Here is a 24283-nt window from a genome sequence, read left to right on the forward strand (position 1 = left end):
CTTCAAGATATTGGTTTCATGTGGCCAATTAAAAAAATTATTTCACTTTGTAAAAATATTCATAGGTTTGCTTAGATTTGAGGCCATCATCTTTCCAGAATTAGCATGTAAAAACATTCACAAGTCTTCCTATTTGAGTGTTTGGGCCTCATTTCCATCTGAATATTTTTAACCTAAGCCCCTCCACCAGGAGTTTTCCCACCCTTGACTTGCAGCCATCTGGGAAGAAAACCAAACCAAACCACTGACTGCTAAACATACAACCTCAACACTCTGGAGGAGGAGGCGAGAGATTGGAAATTCAAAGTCAGCCTGGGCTAAGACTCTGTTTCAAAACAAACAAAAAGAACTAGCAAAGGTAGAGGAGGAAAGGGGAGAAGAGGGAGAGGAGAGAGGAAGAAGAGGGAGAAGAGGGAGAGGAGGGAAAGGACGGGGGAGAGGAGGAGGAAATAATCACCAGGTGAGGTTCTGTGGGTGTAGCCCAGTGGTGCTGGGGAAGGTGATACACAATTCTGTGGGAATTAGCAGCAGTCAGCTGGAATATTCTGTGGAGGGAATGGTGGGGAGAGGTGGAGGGACAGTGGAGAAGAGAACACTGTAAACACTTTCACCAATGATGTGAATTGGGGTCTTTGTCCATTAGCTTTCTTTCTTCCATGAAACTTTGAACCTTGAACATAGGTATGTCGGGTTGATCTTGCTCAGATGGGCCTGTGAATTGAGTGCCTCCGTTGTCTTGCTACCTCTCCTGAGGCATGAGAATGAAGGAGTCTGATGTCCAGAACTTTCTCCCATGTCCCCATGTTCCTACCTCAAGCCCCACACCACTTGTTCTCACGTGAGCTTTGCACTGCTACTTTTCTTTTCTTATTTTCCCAGGCCATGCAGGACGCATTGGCAGACCTCCCAGAGTGGTACGGAATAAAAGGCATGCAGGCCCACTGGATTGGAGACTGTGTGGGCTGCCACCTGGACTTCACATTAAAGGTAATAATACCCTGGCATCCCCCAGCATTCATGCCCACAGATCTCTCTTGCACTTTGGAGCTCTTTGAGTGCACAGAGCTCTGCACCTAACTGCAGCACTACCCAGCAAAAAGAGAACCTGGAGGGTGTCCTTCTGAGCAAGCTTTCTCTACCTTTATCTTGCGATGCCTGATGCTGAGTGCAGAATGGGGACTAACCAAGGAGTCCTCCTTCTGTTCTTCTGCCTGGTCCCCCCTCTTATACCTTCCTGGTCCTGTGGTCAGAAGCTGCCCTGGCTGTTTGGAAATGAGGGAAGGGGTGGAATAGGGAGCCACATAGCTCAGGAGGAGGACTGAAAACGAAATGTCGTGTTTTATCCTGCCAGGTTGATGGACAAGACACAGGAGAAAAACTGACAGCGTACACAGCCACCCCTGAGGCCATTTATGGCATTTCTCATGTGGCCATTTCTCCTAACCACAGGCTTCTACATGGCTGCAGTTCTCTGAAGAAAGCCTTGCAGAAGGCAGTAGTCTCTGGCAGAGGTGAGCTATGTGGTGAGCACAGGCTTATGGAGTTAACCTCCTTCAGCTGGGTAGCAATTCCCAAGACCCATACACTTCCCACATGTCTGCCATTTTTCATCCTCTGTTCTTCATCCTAGCTGTAATTTTTACTTTTTTTATCTCAAAGCCTGAGGCTAAACAGCTCTAGCAACACTAAGTTGTCTGTCCTGAGTGTCTCTGAGTCCAGCCTTTCTGCATCCAGAACTTGCCTGAGTCCCAGCCTTTCTGCATCCAACATTAAGTGTCTGTCCTGAGTGTCCCTGAGTCCCAGCCTTTCTGCATCCAGAACTTGCCCAGAAGCTCAGTCCTTTACCTTTGATTCAGTATTAGTTTAAAGCTTTCTTCTGATAGGGAGAGAATCATCCTCAAATTTTCAATTCCTCCAGCAAATATACTGAAAAAGGGCTGGAGAGATGGCTAAGTGGATAAAGGTGCTTATCATCAGCAAGCCTGCAAACCTCAGTTCAATCCTCATGACCCACATGGTAGAAGGAGAGAGCAGACTCCTGTAAGTCCTTTGACACCCCCCCCACACACACACACATACACACACACACAGGCACACACACACACACAGATACAGACACACACACAGATACAGACACACACACAGATACAGACACACACACAGACACAAACATGCACAGGCACACACAGACACACACATAGTACAGACACACACATACACGCACACATGCACACAGGCACACACACACAGATACAGGCACACACAGATACACACACACACAGATACAGACACACACATGCACACAGACACACAAACAGATACAGGCACACACACACATAGACACACACAGATACACACACAGATACAGACAGACACACACACACAGTCACACACACACACAGACACACACACAGATACAAGCACACGCACACAGGCACACATACAGATACAGACACACACAGACACAGACATACACAGGCACAGATTCAGACACACACACAGGCACACACACAGATACAGACACAGACACAGACATACACACAGATACAGACACACACACACTGAGGCACACACAGGCATACATAGACACACACACAGGCACGCATGCACATGCACGTGCACATATTGTGGCACATGCTCCCACTCTTCACCTCCCATAAATAAATAAATGCACTAAAATTTTAAAACATGAGGATAAAAATTGGCCACATTCAGTTGCCTGTTCTGGGTTTCCCTGAGTGATTGCTGTCACTGGGACTTCTGGCCTTTTCCTTGGCAAAGAGAAGACCACACACCTTTGATTAGACACAAAACTGCAGCCAGCCAGAGAGGGGATGTGGGTGAAAGGACGCTCTTGTTGATTAAAAGTAGGTCTCTGGAGAAGGATTAAATGTCTCTGCAGAAATCTCATCTTTATGATTCCTTGTACACTGTGAACTTTAACCTATAGCTCACATCTGAATTATTGGGTTGTCAAACTGTTTTGGATGATGTAAACTGGAGAGACAGGATCATAACAATTTACTTCTGCTTCAGACAGTGGTTGTTTCCTGAGTGCAATGAGAACAACTCTAGTCACCTGCCCTGCCTAGGAGCCTGCTGTGGGCCCCGTCTCCTAGGTCAGAGACAGGTTTTCACAATCCTGACTGTAGGTTCTGTTTGTTTACTTGTTTATTTTAGAGACAGGTATTGGTGAAATTATTAAGGCCACTCCACGTAGTTAAAAGGGAGGTTTATTTTGTGGGGTAACTTACAAATGAAGGGGTAGGTTGCAGGGTCTGGCAAAGGTATAGGGCAGTCCAGCGGTGTTCTCTGGAGAACTCTGCTCGGTCCCTCCTGCGTCCCGCGTCCTGTCCCGGAACCAAGAGAGCCACCTCCTCCTCCTCCTCGGTCTTCCGCTCCCTCCTCTGCCCCGCCTTGTGGGCGTGATCATTTGGCTATCCACTACAGACAGGTTCTTTCTGTGTAGCCTAGGTTAGTCTAGAAGTCACTGTGTAACTCAGGATACCCTTAAACTCACAATCCTGCCCCAGCCTCCAGAGCCCAGCCTTACTTGCTCATTCTTTTTTTTTTTTTTTTTTTCCAGAGCTGAGGACCGAACCCAGGGCTTTGCACTTGCTAGGCAAGTGCTCTACCACTGAGCTAAATCCTCAACCCCGCTCATTTTTATATAACTTTTAATTTTTTTTCTAAAATTCATATTCTTTCTCTGTGTGTGTCTCTCAATGTGTTCTTTGAATTTCTGGCAGAATCTCACCACATTCTGTCAGCTCTTTAAAACTCTCGATAGTTTTCTCCAGACTCAAACAATCTTATTAGTTCCTTCATTTTCCCAAAGATACTCAGGATGCTGTTTGGTTCAGGTCTAACTTGGTCACCCTCCAGGCCTCAGCTATATGTCTAAAGTTCCTCTGACTTCTTTCTTGAATGTTCTTGTGTCTTTTCTTTGTGGGGTCCTTGTCTTCTGGATCCTACACCTGTCTCTTTCTTTGTTTAGCCTTTCATCTTGCAAGAACATACATATTCCACTATATGAAAGGGGTCTATGGGAAGGAACTGTTCTGTCTCTGCATGTCTGGAAATCTCTTTTCCTGCTTTCTGCTTGCTAGCCACATTATCCATTTGCTTTAGAAGTTTATGTCTCCTCTTTTTACTATAAGAAGGTTTTGTGTGCTTTATTTTTCTCACTGCTGGAGATAATTTTGAAAAGTAAAGGTGGTAATGAGATGGCTTTTCCATCTGGAACTCTGAAACATCCTTCTTACCTCTTTGTGTGTATGGGTGGACAACACTTTTCTCCCATGCTTGTTTAGTTTTCTTATTTCCACTGGTGTAAATTATCTGCTAATATCCTTCAAAGGACCCGCTCGTTAGCAATTAGCACACAGCATAGAAGGTGTTATGCTGCTTTTTCTCACTTGTCTGCTCTAGGTGTGTCTACTGATGGATCTCCTCTTGTTTTCAGATTGCCTCACACCAGTGATAGCAGTGAACATCCTTACCCTGCAGGAGGTCCCCATCGTTATCATGGCCAAGGATGACTTAGAAGGTTCTCTAGATTCAAAAATAGGTATGTGGCTGTTTAGATGTCATTCCATGCTAATGCATTATGCAGGTTCAAGGGCAAAGGGCTCACAGTTCTTGCTGTCACTTAGAGGAGTTTACCATTGATTCTGTGATGGGTTTTGCCTCTTAATGAAACTTGTGTCCCCTTTTTTTTCATTCTCTTTGGAGCTGGAGCTGAGGGTCAAATCTAGGGCTTCACACATTGCTAGCAAAGCAATTTACAATGAGCTGCAACTCCAATCACTTATCTTCTATGTAATCATTGTTTAGTTAAGAACTATGAATTCAAAAGCATGGTGGTACACACCTGAATTCCTAGCATTCAGGAGCCTGAGGTGGGACAAACACAAGCTTAAGGTTTTTGTTTTTTCTTAATGTATTTTATGTATATGAGTATTTTGCCTGCATGTGTGTATGTGTACCATTTATGTGCCTTGTACCTTTGGAGATCAGAAAAAGGAATCAGATCTCCTGGAACTGGAGTTACAAATTGTGAGTATCATGTGGGTGCTGGGAACTGAACCCAGATCCTCTATAAGAACAAGTTCTTTTAACTGCTGAGCCATCTCTCCAATTTCATATCACAAGTTTAACATACAACATGGTAAAAAACATCTTTAAAAAGCAAAAGCAAGCATGCAAACAACAACAACAAAAAAAACCCCTGTGTATTTAAAAGCATATTGTTCGGATGGTAAGACAACTCAGTGTGTAAAAGTGCTTGCCACTCAAGCCTGTCAACCCGAATATAGTTACCAGAACCTGATTAGGAAAGTTGTCTTCCAAATGTTCACATACATATATACATACTACTAATAATAAATAAAACAATTTTTAATTTTTTTTAAAATAAAGCATATTAGGTATATCATGCCTTCCTGGTTGCTATTGAGTATTTAAAAAGCCCAGACTCATGGATCATGAGTTAGTTTTGAACACGTGGACACATGATATGGGAGATAATACAACACAGACTAAAAATCTAATTTCAAAATCCAAGTCAGGGTTAGTGACTCAGTCCCAGAGCTAAGGAGCATGAGGCAGGAGAATCTTGCATCTGCATATGGTTGTAGGATACTATAAGATCCTGTCTCACAAAACCAATCCAAACCAAACAAAATAAAATTCACAAAACTATCAGCAAGTGTAGAGACAGGAGTTCCAAGGTCATCTGATCCATATAGGCTAGGATTTGGCATTGTGGAGGAGGCTGATCTGAACTACTCAACAAAGAGTCATGCAGCAGTACACAGAGTCATAGTTAGAAGCAAAATTGGATGTCCTTGGCAGTCTTATTCCCAAGTAATCCTCATCTATCGTCCTGGAACAGGAAGGGTACCTAATGACAGTGCCTTCAGAACATACCGATGCTCCTCTTACCTGTTTCCTGTGGGAGATCACAGCGATGCTGCAGAGTAGCAGGCCTTTATCGTGTTTTCCATATTGCTACAAACATGCAGAGCAAGTAACATTTTGTAATAAAATGACCTCAGGTCAGTTTGGTGAAGTGTTTTGAAGAGGTTTCAAAGCAGAAAGCTGCCACTGAGCACCCAGGTCACTTCTGACCATTATAACTATGCATTTTATAACTAGTAAGATGTTTTAAACAGCCAGCCAGAGTAAACAGTGAAGAAAATCTTGATATGGCTGTTTGGGGCAGACAAGGGGTGTTTGACATTTTGGGCTAAATCACTGATGCAATATTAAAGTTCTAAGGATTTGGGTGTTTTTAGGTTAGCATGGGAAATTGTTTTTCCATTGTCTTGATTTCCCTTAGTTGTATATTTAGTATTTTCTAAAGTGGTGTTTCTAAGGAAGCAGAAACACGTAAGAAACAAAGCAGAATTTTCACCATCCAACCTGCATAATTAGAATTTGTCATGTTTTCGAGTTCTCTTTTTTTTTTTGCTGTTGTTGTTTTTTGTTTTTCTAGACAAGGTTTCTCTATGTAACAGCCCTGGCTGTCCTGGAACTCACTTTGTAGACTAGATTGGCCTTGAACTCACAGGGATCCACCTGCCTCTGCCTCCCAAGACCTGGGATTAAAGGTGTGTGCCACCAGCACCTGGCCTAGAGTACTCTTTGGACCGTCACTGAGTCACCCTAAGCTGGACATTGAAAATTTGGTGAAGGACCATCATCTTCCCCCTGTGACTGTAAACACTTGTTGATACTGTTTGCTCTGCACCCTCAGCCCTCAGTCCACTGACATTCATTCACTTGACTTGGTGCTTCCTGTCACAACTCAGTTGGAAATGACACAGCTTTGCACCATACTATGGAACTTCAGACATGTCTCTGGACCTTAAGCCACCCCTCTGGAACTGTTTTGCAGAAGAGCTAGCTTAGCCTTCTTGTGTGACCCTTCACTGGTGGGTCATGTCTAGCATTCTCCATGAGAGAGGTGTCAGCACCAGGAGACATTGGGCAAATTTGGGAGATTTTTGTTTTGTTTTGTTTTTTTAAGATTTATTTATTTATTATGTATACAGTGTTCTGCCTGCATGTATCCCTGCAGACCAGAAGAGGGCACTAGATCTCATTATAGATGGTTGTGAGCCACTGTGTGGTTGCTGGGACTTGAACTCAGGACTTTTTGGAAGAGCAGCCAGTGCTCTTAACCGCTGAGCCATCTCTCCAGCCTGACACACAATTTATTAGGCAGCATCTGGGAAATGAGCAGTTAGACTTGGCCACATGGTCCAGCTCATGCTTCTTGATGGCCTGGGAATTGGAGGAGCCCTTACTGGCACCGATGAGCTCATTGGGAAAGCACTCGGCAATGGTCTGGATGGTCCAGAGAGACCTCAGGAGCACCTGTGTGCAGCAGCAGGATGGTCTGAATCACCAGGCAGGGACACACCCACAGCCTGCAGCCTCCTGTCCCTGTGCATCCAAAGCCTGTTGAGTCTTTCCCAGGGGCCACTGTTGAGGATGGCATTCACCAGGATCTGCAGAGGGTTTTTTTACCAGTGAGCATTTTTTTTTAATGCTGAATGCTGTTTATTGACGGAGGGGGGTGGTCTTAAATACAGGCTAACAGCACAATGGGAGAACCCCGGTTTGCTACCGATGTTTTATAATCTTGCATCTAAGCTGTTAATGCCCAATATGCAGGATACACAAAGAACTTCCCTTAAGCATTCAGGAGGGTGGAACCCGGCAGGGAATTTTTTTGTTTGTCTCTGCTGAAGAAGTGGTCTGGGGAGGGGCCAGGATGGTGTAGAATGCTCCCTGTACTACCGTGCTCAGAATAATCCATCATGTCAGCAGTACCACATTCAGAACCCTGCCCCACAGAACCACCAAAGCCTGCTTCTGTGACAGCTGAAGACAGCTGAGTGAGTGGTTTTCTTGTGTCCCATCTCATTTCCTCAAGAATATATTTGGGTTGAAGAATAAATGCCTGTTCAGAATGTTCTGCTGATCTCAGGGACACAGCTTTCAGTGTCCAGACTTGGGGGATCTTTTCAGGGTGTTAAAATGCTAGTGAAGTCAGCACTACTTCCCAAAAGGAAGCCATTGAGGAGATTCAAGAGGCTCCCCTCACACCTGTAATGTAAAGTTTCAGTAGCATATATGGTAGATTTTTAGGCTTGCAACTATGTTTTTAAGAAACCAGAAAAACCAGAGAAAAAAACCTAAAGGAAATAACCCCAAGATGGTGAACAGCTCTGCTGTGTCAGGCAGTCTCTCTAAGGCCTGTCCTATTACCCTGTGCTAAGACCATGCATCAGTGCTTGCCTGATTCTTTGCTTTGAGTACTTAAGAGGAGATGATGTTTTGTGTTTTTTCCCTCTGAACAGGAATCCCCAGCACCAGCTCAGAAGACACCAGGATAGCCCAAACCCTGGGCCTGCCCTACTCCAATGTCATTGAAATTTCATCAGATGGCACAGAAAGACTGAGCAGATCTGCTGAGGTTGGTGCCCCTGGCCTGTGCCTGAGAATTAACTTGGAAATCAAGACCTGAGATTGGTGGGAAGATATGCTCTTACAGTCATAGCGCTGCCTGCCCTTTCTCTCTTACCCCAGCAGCCTTGTAGCCTTGCTTGGTTTCTCAGAACAAAAAACTATTCTTCAACACCTACAAGTTTCTTAGCTTGAAATCTAGTCCAACCCTAGAACAACTTCATTTGAGAATTTTGCTGGAGAATGATATTTCCAAAAGAATCTTTGACTTCTTGGAGAGGTGACTGGTGCTGACTCTTCTTCCTGGGGAGGATGATGTCTCGATCCAGATTATCTGTTGTTTCCACCTAAAGTTTAACTCACTTATAGAAAGGAATAAATGCTGAGTTGTGTTGGCTTAGTCAAGGTTATCTCTTGTTTGATTTGATACATTTGGCAGGATGCGAACCCCACCAGTGCTGAACTGAACCAGAAAGTGTGGTGGAAGAGGCAGTTTTGGGGTAGGAGGATAAAGTGGGAAGTGGCTTAGGTGAGTCTCAAACTTGAGCATATATATCAGCATCATGCTGGCCTTGTTAAAACACTGACTAGCATTACGTATTCAGAGATCCTGACTCTTCCCAAGAGTTCTGTTTCCAGCAAATTTGCATGGTGCTGGTGGTGCTGCTGGTCCAGGGACCACTGTTGAGAATTACTGGCTTTTTTTTTTTTTTTGCCTTGCTGCTAAAAGTCTGGTTCCTAGATCAGTGACTCGGGCACCAACCTTACCCTAGTCACACAAGATCCCTGAGTGAGGGCACTGGCTTAGAGGGTTCATTTTTAAACTTGGCTACACAATGGAAACACCAGGAAAGTGTTTTCAGATATTGGTGCTTGACAGAAGAGTATGGTGATGCATAACTATAATCCTAACATTTGGGAAGTAAGGCAGGAAGGTTAGGAGTTCAAATCTATCCTGGCTACATAGAGTTTGAAACCAGCCTAGGCTATATAAGACACTGTCTCAAGAAACAAAACAAATAACAATCTGATGGTTGAGTCTCAACCAAGATATTTCAACCTAATGATCAATGATAGTGAGGACATGAGTAGTAGACATCAGGAGTAGTTACAGTTGCCCAGGAGATTTGAACATAAGCCCTAATCTGGGAACTGCTGGCTCAGCATGTCAGTCCCACACCTGGCCAGTGATGAATCACTGGAGAAGCATCTACTGGTTGTCCCCCTGATTCTGGTTCTGGTCCTATTATACCTGAAGATCCAAGTGTTTCAGGTTTGGGACCACTTAGCTCTAAGGGTATCCTGTATTTCTGTCTTCCTCTCTGTTTCTATCTGTCTGTCTGTCTTAGGGTTTCTATTGCTGTGAAGATACTCCATAACCTCTGCAACTCTTATAAAGGAAAACATTTAATTGAGGTGGCAGCTTACAGTTTCAGAGGTTCAGTCCATTAACATCATGGCAGAGAGCAAGGCAGCCTGCAGGCAGTCATGGTTCTGGCAACATCTTGATCAGAAGGCAACAGGAAGTGGACTGTGACACTGAGCAAAGCTTAAGCAAAAGAGACCTCAAAGCCTGTCTCCATAGTGACACACTTTCTCCAACAAGACCACACCTCCCAATAGTGCCACTCCCTATGAGCTTATGGGGGCCAATTACATTCAAACTACCACACTGTCTATCATTTTGTCTGTCTATCTATCTATCTATCTATCTATCTATCTATCTATCTATCTATCTATTTATCATCTATCTGTCTGTCTATCTATCTATCTATCTATCTATCAATCATCTATCATACATCTACAAGAGAATAATGACCAGCCTTCCACCTTTAAAAAGAGAGATAGTGCCTAACTTCATGTTTGTATCTCCAAACATAAATCATGTTCTAAGATATTAATGCCTGTTTTTTTGGCCCTCATTTGTGCAGCCTACAGGAAGTACAGCAGAGCCAAGCCTGGGTGGTTACAAGGAATCCCCAGCTCTAGGAAGTGAGGAAGGGGATATCTATGGCCAAAAAGAGGCTGGCTCTCTGGGGCCCAGAGAAGCCCCCATTCCTTTGGATGGGACCCCAAGCATTAGTTATCCTCTTTGTCTGCTTTCAGATAGCTACAGGTAGTCTTTGAGTCATCTCCTATCTCTTTGCTGAATACTCAACCAAATTCTGTCAACAAGGGGTGGAGAAGGATGGTGGTGCAAAGCTGTTTTCCTTCATGAATTTCTGAAGCAGAGCACAGTGATACATGAAAAGATAAACTTTAAAGAGAGCATGTCATGCTTTGTATCATAACTACATGATGTCAATAGTACAGACTAGGGAATCTCTCCCCTAGAGCATAGCCACCACTTTACAATAAACTCTGTGAGAAAACTCTACACATCAGCAGTAAGAGGGGTTACTTTGGTAAACATGACTGGACTCTCTTTCCATGACATGTCTTGTGACTGTGAGTTCCTTAAGAACATGAGCAGATTACATTTATCTTTGTTTCTCTGATGCCTGGCATGCGACAGGACTGATCCCAGGTGCCCACATTCTGAATGTTAGTCTTATGACTCACTTGATCCAATTAGTTTGGCCTTTGGAGAGCATCCGTGAAGAGAGAACTCTACCTTTGAACTAGTAATGTTCAGCCCTGTTGTCTATGAAATGGGAATATTTAAATACAGAGAATGATTTGTCTCTTCAAGCTAAGGCAGATAGGGCCCCTTGCTTGCCTTAAGATATAACACTGAATTTTTATTCTCTAAGAAGAAAGAGTCAATAAAATGCATATCGTACAGGTCTTCACTGGTAATTAGACACTGATAGTGATTCTCTCTTCAGGTATGGCAGAAAGGGAGGGCCACAGACCTGGAACCAGCCACCCACCACAGTGGGCACAGTGCCCACGGCCAACTTTGCTTCTCAAGGCTATTGGAAATATTTTAATATCTTCAAATTTTGGAAGTAGAGCTGGAGAAATGGCTCAACAGTTGAGAATACTGTGCTTCCAGGTGACTCAGGTTCAATACCAGCACCCACATGACACCCTTCTTCTGACCTCCATAGGCACCGGGCACAAATGTGATGCACAGACATACATGAAAATAAATACTGGAAGAACATGCATCTAGGGCTCGGGAGTTCTGATGTAGCCAAGAACCAGACCCTTATGAGAGCCACACATTGATGCAGTGGTTACAGGGTGCTGAGCAGGGGCAGAGATTTTCTTACAATTGTCTTTCATCTCTTTCAGTTCACAGGTATGACCCGGCAGGATGCCTTTCTAGCCCTGACTGAGAAAGCCCGTAGGATGAGAGTGGGTGGAGACGTGACAAGTGATAAACTGAAAGACTGGCTGATCTCAAGGCAGCGCTACTGGGGCACACCGATCCCCATTGTCCACTGCCCAGCCTGTGGCCCAGTGTCTGTGCCGCTGGAAGACTTGCCTGTGACTTTGCCCAGCATCACATCTTTCACTGGCAAAGGAGGCTCTCCACTGGCCTCAGCTTTGGAGTGGGTGAACTGTCCCTGCCCAAGGTGAGGAGTCAAAGCCAGCACCCTGAGGTATCTAGGACACCCTCGTCTCACTGGGTGCTAAATGTTGCCTTCTTTACCAGCCTAAAGGGAATGTCAAAGGTGTTTTGGAACCTTTGAGACAACAGTCTAGAACCTGGCCTAACCAATGTAGCAGGCCCTGAAACACTGAGGCACTGGAGGGAAGATCATAGGTTTTCGTTATATTGCACTGTCTGTCATTTCTATTCCACAGACCTTCCTTGAAGTAAGAAAGGGTGTTTTTCTCCTGCTGTGTTCCCAGTACAGAGCCTCTGATAGCCATGGAGGTCTTAGCACCAATCATGGAGTACAGGAAAGATAGCCCGTGTGTTCCTTCTTTACTTTGCTGAAACACACCAGCTTTCTCCTCATTTTGAAGTAGGTTTTTCTAAGATCAGTAGAGTGCTTCTAGTGTGATTTTTATGATGCTGTTATCAGATGACTAAACAGAATAATAATAGACATCAAACCATGTTTTTCCTCTTTCCCTTTGTGAAGGAGTGCTCATATTCAGTACAGCTGTGCATCCTTGTGTGGTAATATGGCTTCTTAATAGGACCACAGAATTTCTGGAGGGCAAAGCTCACTCTCTGAGTGAATTTGATGAGCCTCCAGGGCTGTGAGCAACCAAGCCAATGCAACCAAGCAGGACAACACAGAGATATAGACAGTAACCTGGGGACCAGCAGCTTGAGGCTTCTTTAAATATTTACTTTTGAATTCTAAGACCTTGGACCTGTTTCTTTGAAACCTCACTACTCTCCTGCACAGTAGGGTTTGGGATAGTCTGTCTCATAATTCCCTGATGTTCTGGGAACCTGATGAGATACCATCTGTGACATCTTTGGCCTAGTTCTACTGCACCCAGACCAACCTGGTGACCTTGTGCCCATCATCTGCCCAAGCACCTCTTCCTTACCAATGTGGGCTAGGTATCAGTGATAACACTTAGTTGTCTTCAAGCCCAAGGAGACATTAATTGAAGTGAGCATAATGTGATTGCTTCTGGGTAGTGGGCCTCTTTTTTCCTTAGCATTTTCACAGGTTGGGCAAAGAAGAGAAGGTGCCTTTATCTTACAGTTACTTCTCAAACTATTGTCTGTGGTCAAAAACAAGATGTGATCCAAATAAAGACCTGGCTTTACTTTAGAGGATCACTGTGGAGGTTGGCACCCCTCTATGGGGACACACAGGATTCCCTAGGAACTTCTCTGACAACTTCTGCCCTGAGGGACACCATCACACCTAGGCCTCCTGATAAAAGTGCAGTTGAGGCCTGGTTTGATCATCTCACCTGAGATGGGGGTGGGAGGGATGATTCTTTCTGTAATATTCATAAAGCCAGTGTGGACTGCTTAACAAATATGAGATGTAAAACACACCCTTCTTTTCATTTTTAAATTGAAAATAGACTCAAGCTCTTGTGTGCTTAGTGAATGGAAGGTTCCTCTGTTCCTCTTGGAGATTCCATCCCTCTTTTCCTAGAGCATCCTCACTCAGACTTACACTGCTTAAAGTGAAATATTAAAGGCCCAGTACCTCAGAAGGACAGCTGGTGGGAAACTGCACTGAAATCTAGGAAAAAACCAATTGATAAATTTCTTTCTCAGGTGCAAGAGATCAGCTAGGAGAGAGACGGACACCATGGACACCTTTGTGGACTCTGCATGGTACTACCTCAGATACACTGACCCTCACAACACTCATAGGTAATGTCTCTACTGTGTGACATAGCACTTTGCATCCTCCATGAAGCAAAACCAAGATGGAATTAGATATGCAAGAGAGGTGCTAGGGACATGCCTGGGAGGATAGAGAGAGGAGCTGAGCTGACAGAGTGAATGCCCACATCGTATATATGTGTAGCTGGTACCCAGAGACAGTAGAAGGAGAAGAATTCAGAGCAGCCCTGGACCACAGCAAAACTCCAGATGCCTCAGTAAGTCCTGTGGAAAGAATGCCCAGTATACATGTCCATTTAGAACACAGGGTGGGCAGATGAACCCTGATGCCCTCCTTTTCTTCTCTTAGAAGTAACTGGATACCAGGGGCTGGACCAGAGTAGTTCGTTCCATAGACATAGTGGTGGATATTCTTGGTCAGCCAACCAGACTCTTAGGTTGGGGAGAGAGCCTTTGCCTAGCATGGAAAAGCCTGGGGTTCCATCCCTAATACCAGAGGTGAAGGCTTTTTAAAAGTATGTCAAGTTATTATTAATTTAGATTTCTTAGCCTAGTAAATTTCAACTATAGTACAGATTGAAAAAAACAGCTAAAGGAAGAAGATGTGAATACCCTGCACTTATGGGACTGGAGGGATGCCTGGTCATGGACTACAGGAAGACAGGGCAAAGTATTGAGGAGAACTAAACAGCTTAGACTCTTAACATACATGATCAATAGATCTCCTGAACTAGAAATCAATAACAAATACAAATATTTTTAAATAATTAAAGTAAAAGTAGAACCTAAAAGTGTTGGCACGTGTATAATCCCAGAAGTCAGGAGACAGGAACAAGAAAACTAAGAATTCAGAGCCAGCCAGAGCTGCACAAGACCCTTTGTCAAAAAAGAGTGACTAGACTGGCCAGATGTGGTGATGTCTGTAGGAGGAAGTTTCTGTCCTACCAGCAGCTCCCAAATAACCACACCGAAGCTTATACTAATTGGAAATGCTCGGCCAATAGCTCAGGCTTGTTACCAATAGCTCAAGCTTGTTACTAGCTAACTCTTTTTTTTTTCCAAGACAGGGTTTTTTCATGTAGTTTTGGTGGCTGTCCTGGATCTCTCTCTGCCTCGAACTCACAGCGATCCACCTGGCTCTGCCTCCCGAGTGCTGGGATTAAAGGTGTGCACCACCGCCGCCCAGCTACTAGCTAACTCTTACATTAATGTTAACCTATATTTCTTATCTGTGCTTTGCCACACGGGTTGGTCCTTTTCTCAGAATGCCCACCTTGCTTCTCTCTACTGGCGAGCTCCTCCCACTCTCTCTTCTTCCTCCCAGGATTCTCAGTTTGGCTCTCCCACCTAACCTTATCCTGTTCAGCTATTGGCCAGTCAACTTCTTTATTAAACCAATCTGCTGTGGATATCTGTATGCTCTGATTGGTTAATAAATAAAACACTGATTGGCCAGTAGCCAGGCAGGAAATATAGGCAGTACAAAGAGAGGAGAATTCTGAAAAGTAGAAGGCTGAGTCAGGAGATGCTGCCAGCCACCATTATGAACAGCATAATGTAAAGTACTGGTAACGTGGCAATGTATAGATTTATAGAAATGGGTTAATTTAAGATATAAGAACTAAATAGCAAGAAGCTTGAGCCATTAGGCCAAACAGTTTAAATAATATAAGCGTCTATGCGTTTATTTGGGTCTGAGTGGCTGTGGGTTTGGGCAGGACTGGAGATAACTCCAGCTACACATATATTCTCCAGTAACATATATTCACAGTGTAAAGGAATATTCCACAGATATCTTTAATCCCAGTACTCAGGAGACAAAGACAGATGGATATCTATGAGTTTAAGGTCATTCTGTTCTACATAGTGAGTTCCAGGCCTCTAGCTGCTACACAGTGAGACCCTGACTTTAAATTAAAAAGTGGCAAGGTTCAGGCCTGGGGTTCAGGGAGAACTGAGGCTAAGACCATTCTTTTTCATGATATACTTTCAAGTGCTGTTTGAGTTTTCAGCCCTGTTTGTTTCTTTGACAAGGCAGAAACAAAGAAAAAAGAGCAGTAAGTAACCAAGCAAAGCTGGAATGGGAGCTAACCGAAACTATTCCAGGAAAACCTTGACAGGTTGCTCTTGAGCATGGTAGAAATATCCTGGAACTGTATTGTCCACATATGAAAGGCTTCCATTCTGGGTGTGGTGTTGCATGCCTGTAGTTCCAGCACCAAAGGTTGAAGTAGGGGGTTGTAAATTCAGGGGATCTTGTTCTACAGAATGACATCTTATGTTGAAAACAGACAAAGAAAGCCCTCCCTATTCTAGACTACCATCAGAGTGGCATATTTCTGTTTAGACAAATGCTCAAGCCACCCACATTCTGAATAGCAGAGTTATGGCTCCATGATTTGTGTTCATTTCAGAAATGAATGGGATCCTGAGTAAATGGAAGGTTACAAGGAGACTAGGAACTTCAGAGCAGCTCCATGTGAGCCATAGAGGAGTGTAAAGGAGGCTTTCCCTTTTCTGGCTGCTTCCCAGCTGTCCTGAGCCCGGCTCCTCTATGAACAGCACAGGGCTTCATATCTCTCCTAGCATGCTGTGCCTGGATTCAGCGGAGTGGTGTCCTAGGTAGAACATAAACTTGTAGATGTAACCGTCTTGTTAAATAAGAAACACAGAACCAATTGCAGAGTTAAAAACCACGAGGTCAGAGCAAGAGCGGAAAAACCTTACCCTTCACTGCTTCTGCTGTCCTTCCTCTCCGCAAGAGACCTACTTCTGTGTGTCCTGTCTTTTTTATAGCCACATGACCTCCTTGTCACTGCCTGTTTGTACAGACCTCCAGGTCTTCTATGGTTGGTATTGTGATTAAAAGGCGTGTGTCTGCCATGCTGGCTGTGTCCTTGAACACACAGAGATCTACCTAGCTCTGCCTCCCAAGTGCTGGGATTAAAGGCGTGCACCACTACCGCCCAGCTTCTGCTCTGGCTTGCTCTGACCTCAAGGCAACTTTATTAACATACAAATAAAATCACATTTCAATACAAATAAAATATCACTATATAAACTGAACATTTAACCTCATTGACCCCAAACTTGTTTGTGAGATAAATAGCAAACTCAACTTTGGCTTTACTGTTACGTGAAACAGCAGTTGAATTTATTTACTTACTTTTAATTTTTTTTTTTATTTTATTTGAGACAGGGCTTCACTGTGTAGCCTTAGATGTCCTGAATTTACTATGTAGACCAGGCTGGTCTTAAACTTGGAGATCAGCTGCCTCTATTTTCCAAGTTTTGGGGTTAAAGGTCTATGCCCAGCAACGTTGAATTTCTTTAAGAAACTATTGTAGTTGGAGGTTTATTTGTTTGTTTGATGATTTGAGTGGCTTTGTTTTGCTTTTTTCTTATTTTTAATTTTGAGATGCTGGCACAGCAGTAGCTGCAAAAAGAGCCCTGTGCTAACCTGCCACCAGCAGTCTCTGTCCGGTCTCAGAACTAGCCAGCCAAGAGCACGCTAGGAGAAAAGTATTTTGCGGCACTGGGGAGAAAACTCTGAAATTTTGAAGCCAGGGATCACAGATCCTCCAAAGCAAAAGTTCCTGATAAGTATTGGATCTCCGGTTATTGCCAATGCAATAAGCCAGTGAAATAAGCCAAATCAAACCAAATTAATAAGACCAAATTTAATAAACAGAGCAAAGCAATTCTCAGATGACTCTTGGAAAGGCAGGAGAGAAATCACATGGCAGGGCTGGGCACCTGATCTTAAATACCCTGTAGTCATGGTCTTGAGCATCCCCTAGGGAGGAGCCGACTCTTGGCAGGCTTTCTGAGGGGTGGGGTCTGGAATGAGGGGTGTGAGACCAGAGTGGAGATTTCCCTGTGTTGACTTCAAACAAAGGGTTGCCTTGGGAACAGAGAGGTCTGTTCCCAGTCACAATGGCTCTTTCCCATGGCAGCAGCCAGCAAATAGACCTGGAGAGTCCTTCCCCTCTGTGTATGTTAGGAGTAGGAGGAAGCTTGACCTTTGGTAAAACCCTGTTGGTCAAGAAGTAGTAGATGAGGAAGTTACTGAAATATTTTGACAGGCCCTATATTAGTTTCATTCCCTCAGTACACCATATTTGAACTCTCGCTGGCTATTTCAAAGCACTTTTAAAAATAAGACTGAATTTTTGTTTTAGAATGAGCATTTACTACCATGTTAGTTTCTATTATAAATGCTACTATTGCCCTCTAGTGGTGAGAATTAAAAATTTCTATTGTCTAGTCATAATAAAAATTAAAGCTAACTCAGATAAGCATCCCATGGAGATGTCTTGCTGGTATCTTTTTCTTTTGTTCTTGTTTTATTACAAAAATTACTGGTTTGGTTCTTGTTTGTTTTTTGGGTTGGTTTTGTTTTTTGGTTTTTTGAGAGAGGGTTTTTCCGAATAGCCCTGGCTGTCCTGGAACTCACTGTGTAGACCAGGCTGGCCTTGAACTCAGAGATCCGACTGCCTCTGCCTCTGACTACTGGGATTAAAGGTGTGCATTACCATCATTACTTCCGGCTCAAAAATTACATCTTTATTACATTATTTATTGCGTGTGCCACGAGCTGTGCTTAGAGGTAAGTGGATGACTTGTAGATCCAGTCAACACTGGTTCTTTTCTCACTTACTGTATATGTTTTTCTCTTATTAAAAGAAAGTCACTGTTTTTTCTGACATTAATTCTTTTCAAGGCATATGCAGACTACAATAGGTCTAATTTATGCAGTTGTGGCAAATAAGGTTTTTAAATGCCCATTTCTTTTTTTCCTAGTCCTTTCAACCCAGCACTGGCAGACTTCTGGATGCCTGTGGATTTGTACATCGGAGGAAAAGAACATGCTGTCATGCACTTGTTCTATGCAAGATTTTTTAGTCATTTTTGCCATGATCAAAAGATGGTAAAGCATAGGTGAGCATTTGTTTCTTTTTTTTTTTTAACTTTTTAAAAATTATTCTTTGTGTCTTTCACATCATGCATCTTGATCCCATTCATGTCCTTCATGTCCTGTCCTATGTATCTGCCCTCTGCCCTTGCAGCCTCCCCCCCATAAAATTTAAGAGAAAAAAAAGAAAAGGAAAAAAAAATCTCATCATGGAAGCTGTAGTTTGACACAGTGAGTAATGCAGTAAACCCTTCTGTCCATACATATTTACTTGTAAATGTTCATTGCAGAGAGTCACTGGTTGGTTTGAAGCCTTTCGTTTCTGCTACACTATGGATGTTGGATCCTCACTGGAACTCCTCTTAGTTATCCTGCTGTTGCTCTGTGTTGTGGAAATCCTGGAGCTTTGAGTGTGCAGGACTGATCCCTTCACATGCTCCAGCAGATCACACATGGGGTGAACAATGGGGTGGGCCAACCTATAACCCTGGTTCTGGGCCTGGTAGCTGCAGGGTTGGTCAGCCTGTCAGCTCTCCCTTGTCCTCACCACCAAGGTGAGCTCTCCTGCATTGCCCTGGCTAGGGTTAACTCTCCCACACCTACATCAGCAGGGCCAGCTCTTCTGAGTTGTCCAGAGTAAGGGCTGTTGTCCCTAGTGCTGCAGCAGATGAGGGCAGGGCAGCTCTCCTGCATTTAGGACCTCAGAGCCAGCTCTCCCACCTGCCTCAAGTTGATGGGAGGTGTGGTGGGAAAGGACACGGACATCTTTCTCCCTCCCATGCCACACATAACAGGTAAATAATGGGACAGCTCTGCTGTGCTCACAATATTGGCGCTGGCTTGCCCACACCTCTGCCAATGGGGTTGACTCTATTATGCTGCCCACGCAAGGTGTAGGGCCTGCACAAGTAAACATTTGTAGTACTTTGCAAAGGAATTCTGTTCATAAGCAGTGACTGGAAACAGGTATCTGTTCTTAATTGAGGTAAATATGTGTGTAAAAAAAATTCTGCTTTTCAGATATAATTTAGAAGGCATTGTAGGCCTTTACAATGTGAAGTCATTTATACAACAAACCTCTTAATTATTTGTATTAGGTTTCAAATCTGGGACAAATGGCTGAAGTGCCTCTTTAATATATCAGAGTAGACCTTGTTGCCATGTTCTTCCTGCAGTCCCTCAGTCCCTGCCTGTTACAGAGCCCTCCTGGCTGGCATACCACTCCCCCCCACCACGCACCCCCACACACATTATTCAAGCCCAGGGAGCTGGGCTGCTCTTCCCTATAAAATCTGACCATTTTGGTTACCCGCTCTCTCTGTACCTTTGGGCCTCCTAGCTCCTGCATCTGGTTTGCTCCCCTCCCCACCCCCATGGGACAACTCAGTTTGGTAATGTCTACTCTGGACTCTCACAAATGTCTCTGCCTCTGCCTGTGCTCTCCTGCCTATCTATAACAAACTTTCTCCTCCACCATACCAGGAACAGTCATGTTCCTTTCCTTTTTTTATTTCCTTTTTTCATTCAGTTTGGTGTGGAATGTTTTGGGCTTACATGAAATCCAGTTTTCAGTGTATCTGATTTTTACTTGTGAATGAGAGGAGTGTTGTGATGTTATGTGGCTGTTTGTAGTACCTCACACATTTGTCATTCTGTAAACTGTGCTTCTAAGCTTGGCTGAATCCTTCCCTAATGTCACCCTGATACTGTGTATCAGAAGATAGCATTGTAAATCCATTGTTTTTTTTTTTTTCCTGTTGGCCTACAATGTGTTCCTCATAACATTCAAAAGATGTATGGAAGGGTGGCATGCTTTTGTAATCCTAGAAGGCAGGAGGATGGCTACAAGCTTGAGGCCAGCCAAGGCTGTATAGTGAATTTTAGGTCATGTAGAGGAACTATCTCAAAGATATATTGTGCGTGCTTTTCTTCCATGGAATATGTTTAATATATTATTATAATACATTTGGGAATCTGAAGCAAGAAGATCATGATTTGAGGCCAGCCTGGGCTACAAAGACTCTTTCTTTAAGAACAACAACAACAAAAATAAGTAAAATGGACATCCATGCTTTCAAAATCAGTATGGGAAGTACAATGTTATATTACTGATATACCGAGGTGTACACAAGGTGCCCCTTGACAGTCACATCACCCTTTTCCCGCCACCCCTCCCCCAGATAACTCCTGTAGAACATTTTTGATTACTTACTTTCTTTACAAATGTATCACTTCTGACATTATTGCATTTATTATTGTTGTGTGTATGTATGACTGGGGGGGGTACTTGTGTCACAGCATGCATGCAGAGGTCAAATGACAACTCTTGTGGAATCAGTTCTCTCTTTCTACCTTTAGGTCATGAGGCTTGTATGAGAAGCACCTTTATCTACAGAGCCATCTCACTGCCCAATTCCATTTCTCTGTGTGTTTTAAAGCAACACACATGGTATGGCTCTTCTGCATTTGACCATTCAGTAATTAGAATTATATTGTACATATTCTATATTTTCCTCACCCAGCATGTTTTGAGGTTCAGCATGGTTGATACATGGAACTAACTTTTTGTTTCATTGCTGAGTGGCATTCCATTGTATGGACTAGAATTTCCATTGCAGAACTTGTGTGACATAGCCATGGCTGCACAATAGCTCTCCACCTTTGAAATTTTTTCATGCTAATCCTTTTCGTTGTATATATTGCAAGTATTTCCTTATTCTTGGCTTATCTTTTACTTATGGCACCTTTCAATGAGCAGAAATCCTTAATCTAATATAATAAAACTTAATACTTGGGGTTGAAAATGGGGTTCAGTGGTAGAGTACTTGCTTAGTATGTACTTGACCCTGGATTCAATCCCTAATACCACAATAAAATAAAATAAAAATTAATCTTCCCCTTGTGACCATTGCTTCTCATACCTCCATTCCATCATTGAGCAACTTGGACCTCTTTCCACTGATCTTTAGTGTCCTCACCATAAGTCAATGCATTACATCCACTAGGGTCTGCTGGTAGGATCTCTATTCATCTATTGGTGGCTTGCTGTAAGTTGTCATGTTTCCTAGATAGAGATCCCTACCCTGGTGATAGAATCTCGATTCCATACATTAGTGGCTTGCTCTCTGTTGCGCTGGTTAGGTATTTACAGCCTTTGTTATTTTAATATACAAATCTTGATGTCCTTTGAGGAAAGTCCTCTTCTTGTCCTTCTTCAGGAGAATATGGCTTTTATCACACCCTTGTTTTTCTTTATCAGTTTTGGACTCAGCCTGTCAAATTTCAGGGCTGGGCATGTTTTTTTGGTATTGCACTGGAACTGTGTTTTCCGATGCCTTTCCTCACCATCCCTCCTGCCATCTCTAATCATAACATCTGAAATAATCTTTTTGTCTGAAATGTATCCTTCAGTATGTCTTTTTGTTTCCTTTATTGATGGTCTATGTATTTGTTCTTTTCTCTAAAAGTTCATTTCAACTTCATATTTTCAAACATCTTTTTACTTATCATACTGAATATTAAACTCAGAGCTTCATGTGCACTGAACATTGAACTATAATGAGCTCCTTTTTCAGCCCTAAACATCATCTATAGACAACTCTTCCTTAACACAGGGCTCTGAGCTAGCACTAGCCCTCAGCCTCAGCTGATTTTCCTTGTTGCAATGGGCCGGGTGTGGTGGTGCGTGCCTGTAATCCCAGCGTACTGAAAGCAGAAGCAGGTGGATTTCTGTGAGTTTGAGGCCAGCTGGGTCTATATAGTGAGTTCTAGCCCAGCCAAGGTTACATAGTAAGATGGGAGTCTGGTCTACAAATGTTCATGGTTCCCTTTGAGTGACATCTCTCTGTTTGCTATGAACACACCCTCATTGTCTTTGCCATTTTGAAGTTCATTTGCTTTCTATAGGTGTGGACTTCTTTATTCTGATTTGGATTTGGGGCTTTAATGGTCTCTCCTTCATCCCATCTGTAATGATTTAAGTGGTGGAAGGCATCTTGGCAATTGAACCCAAGGAACACCACAAAATCACACCATGCAACAGATCTCATGTGAGAGGTTTATTGGTGGGGGTGGGAGTATGCAGAGGTTGCCTCTGAGCAAAGGTGGAAGGGACAGAGGGTGGGGAGAGAAGGCATTTGCTTTTTATAAGGGGATATAGTACATGTGCATAGATAGGGAGAATATGTGACTCGTGGTGACAATAGGAATGTGCCTCTGTTAGGACATTAATTTACACTCTTCTGTGCATGCTGCTAGCAAGATGATCCTGGGCCATCCTGTTGAATACTCATTAGCAGTACAGGAAGTGTACATCTCCCTTCCTGTCCCCCACCTTCCATCATTTCCTGGGCTTTTGTTTCTTTTCATATTCCAAAACAAAAAATATTTTGCTTATCTGCCCCTTATGTATGTGTACTTTATTTTTGTTTGTTTTTGTTTTTCGAGACAGGGTTTCTCCATGTAGTTTTGGTACCTGTCCTAGATCTCGCTCTGTAGACCAGGCTAGCCTCAAACTCACAGAGATCCACCTGGCTCTGCCTCCCCAGTGTGGGGATTAAAGGCATGTGCCACTGCCACCTGGCTTATGTGTGTGTTTTAATGGACTGTTTTTGGGTGGGGGAAGAGAAAGGTTGGCTATGTTTAAACTTACTGTGTAATAGAAGATGACCTTGAACTAATTTCTTGCCTCCATCTCTCAAGTGGTGGGATTACAGGCATGTACCACTGTGCCCAGCTTGGCCACTCATTTATAAATATTACATATATTACATGTGTCTTTTGCTTTTTTGATTTAATGAAATATTTTGATGTTTTCCCCCATCAAAGCATACATATTTCCCATTCTATTTTATTTCTGTATAGTGTATCAATTACTAAAGCACTCACTTATTTTTCTAATTTACTATTATTTTTTAAAAGAGTAATGCTTTATTTCTTAGCAGGATAGGGGAGTTTATCTTTGTTTTGTTTTGATTTTGTTCATTTGTTTGTTTTTTTCGAGACAGGGTTTCTCTACGTAGCCCTGACTATCCTGGAATTCATTCTGTAGAATAGGTTGGTGTTGTTCAAATCTTAGATGGTCTTTTAATAAAAAACCCAGAGCCACATATCAGTGTGAAAGCTGAAAGATCAGAGAAGCAGAACAGCCAGCCACTAGCTCTTATCTCTACCAAATCCTCAGCCTCAAGAGAGAGAGTTCCTGTTTCTTCACAACTTATATGCCTTTCTGTGTCCTGCCATATTACTTCCTGGGACTAAAGGCCTGTGTCACCACTGCCTGGCTCTGTTTCTCTCACGTAGCACAGTGTGGCCTTGAACTCAGAGACCACTGCCTGACCTCTATGTCTAATTTAGTGGTTGGCCCTGTCCTCTGGTCCCTAGGCAAGCTTTATTTGGGTACACAGTGTATCACCAAAGGTTGGCCTTGAACTCAGAGATCCATCTGCCTCTGCCTCCCAAGTGCTGGGATTAAGGGCATGCACCATCATGCCCCTCAAAGGAGAGTGTTTCTTAAGGATCAGTCAGTCCTAACACTGAAATCTTGGGTCAACAGCCATATATGTATTTTCTTTCTTTTTCTTTTTTTTCCTAATTTTTTAACTGGGAGTGGTGGCACATGGCAGCACTTGGGACAGAGGCAGGTGAATCTCTGAGTTCTAGGCCAT

The 24283-nt window shown here is 43.3% G+C and overlaps 1 protein-coding gene across 4 annotated transcripts in view; it reads left to right on the plus strand.

Moving 5' to 3' along the window:
- The window catches only part of Lars2 (leucyl-tRNA synthetase 2, mitochondrial), a 113918-nt gene that overhangs the window by 65340 nt on the left and 24295 nt on the right, over positions 1-24283 (plus strand). For all 4 annotated transcript variants that reach the window (XM_036192676.1, XM_036192678.1, XM_036192679.1 and 1 more), the window contains exons 8-14: positions 880-987; positions 1352-1511; positions 4466-4570; positions 8373-8488; positions 11719-12002; positions 13631-13729; positions 18506-18643. In XM_036192676.1, the coding sequence (XP_036048569.1) occupies positions 880-987; positions 1352-1511; positions 4466-4570; positions 8373-8488; positions 11719-12002; positions 13631-13729; positions 18506-18643 (1010 nt within the window). The remainder of the gene's footprint in view (positions 1-879; positions 988-1351; positions 1512-4465; positions 4571-8372; positions 8489-11718; positions 12003-13630; positions 13730-18505; positions 18644-24283) is intronic.

The sequence above is a fragment of the Onychomys torridus genome, chromosome 7 (genome assembly GCF_903995425.1).
Source record: "Onychomys torridus chromosome 7, mOncTor1.1, whole genome shotgun sequence".
Taxonomy (NCBI): Eukaryota; Metazoa; Chordata; class Mammalia; order Rodentia; family Cricetidae; genus Onychomys; species Onychomys torridus.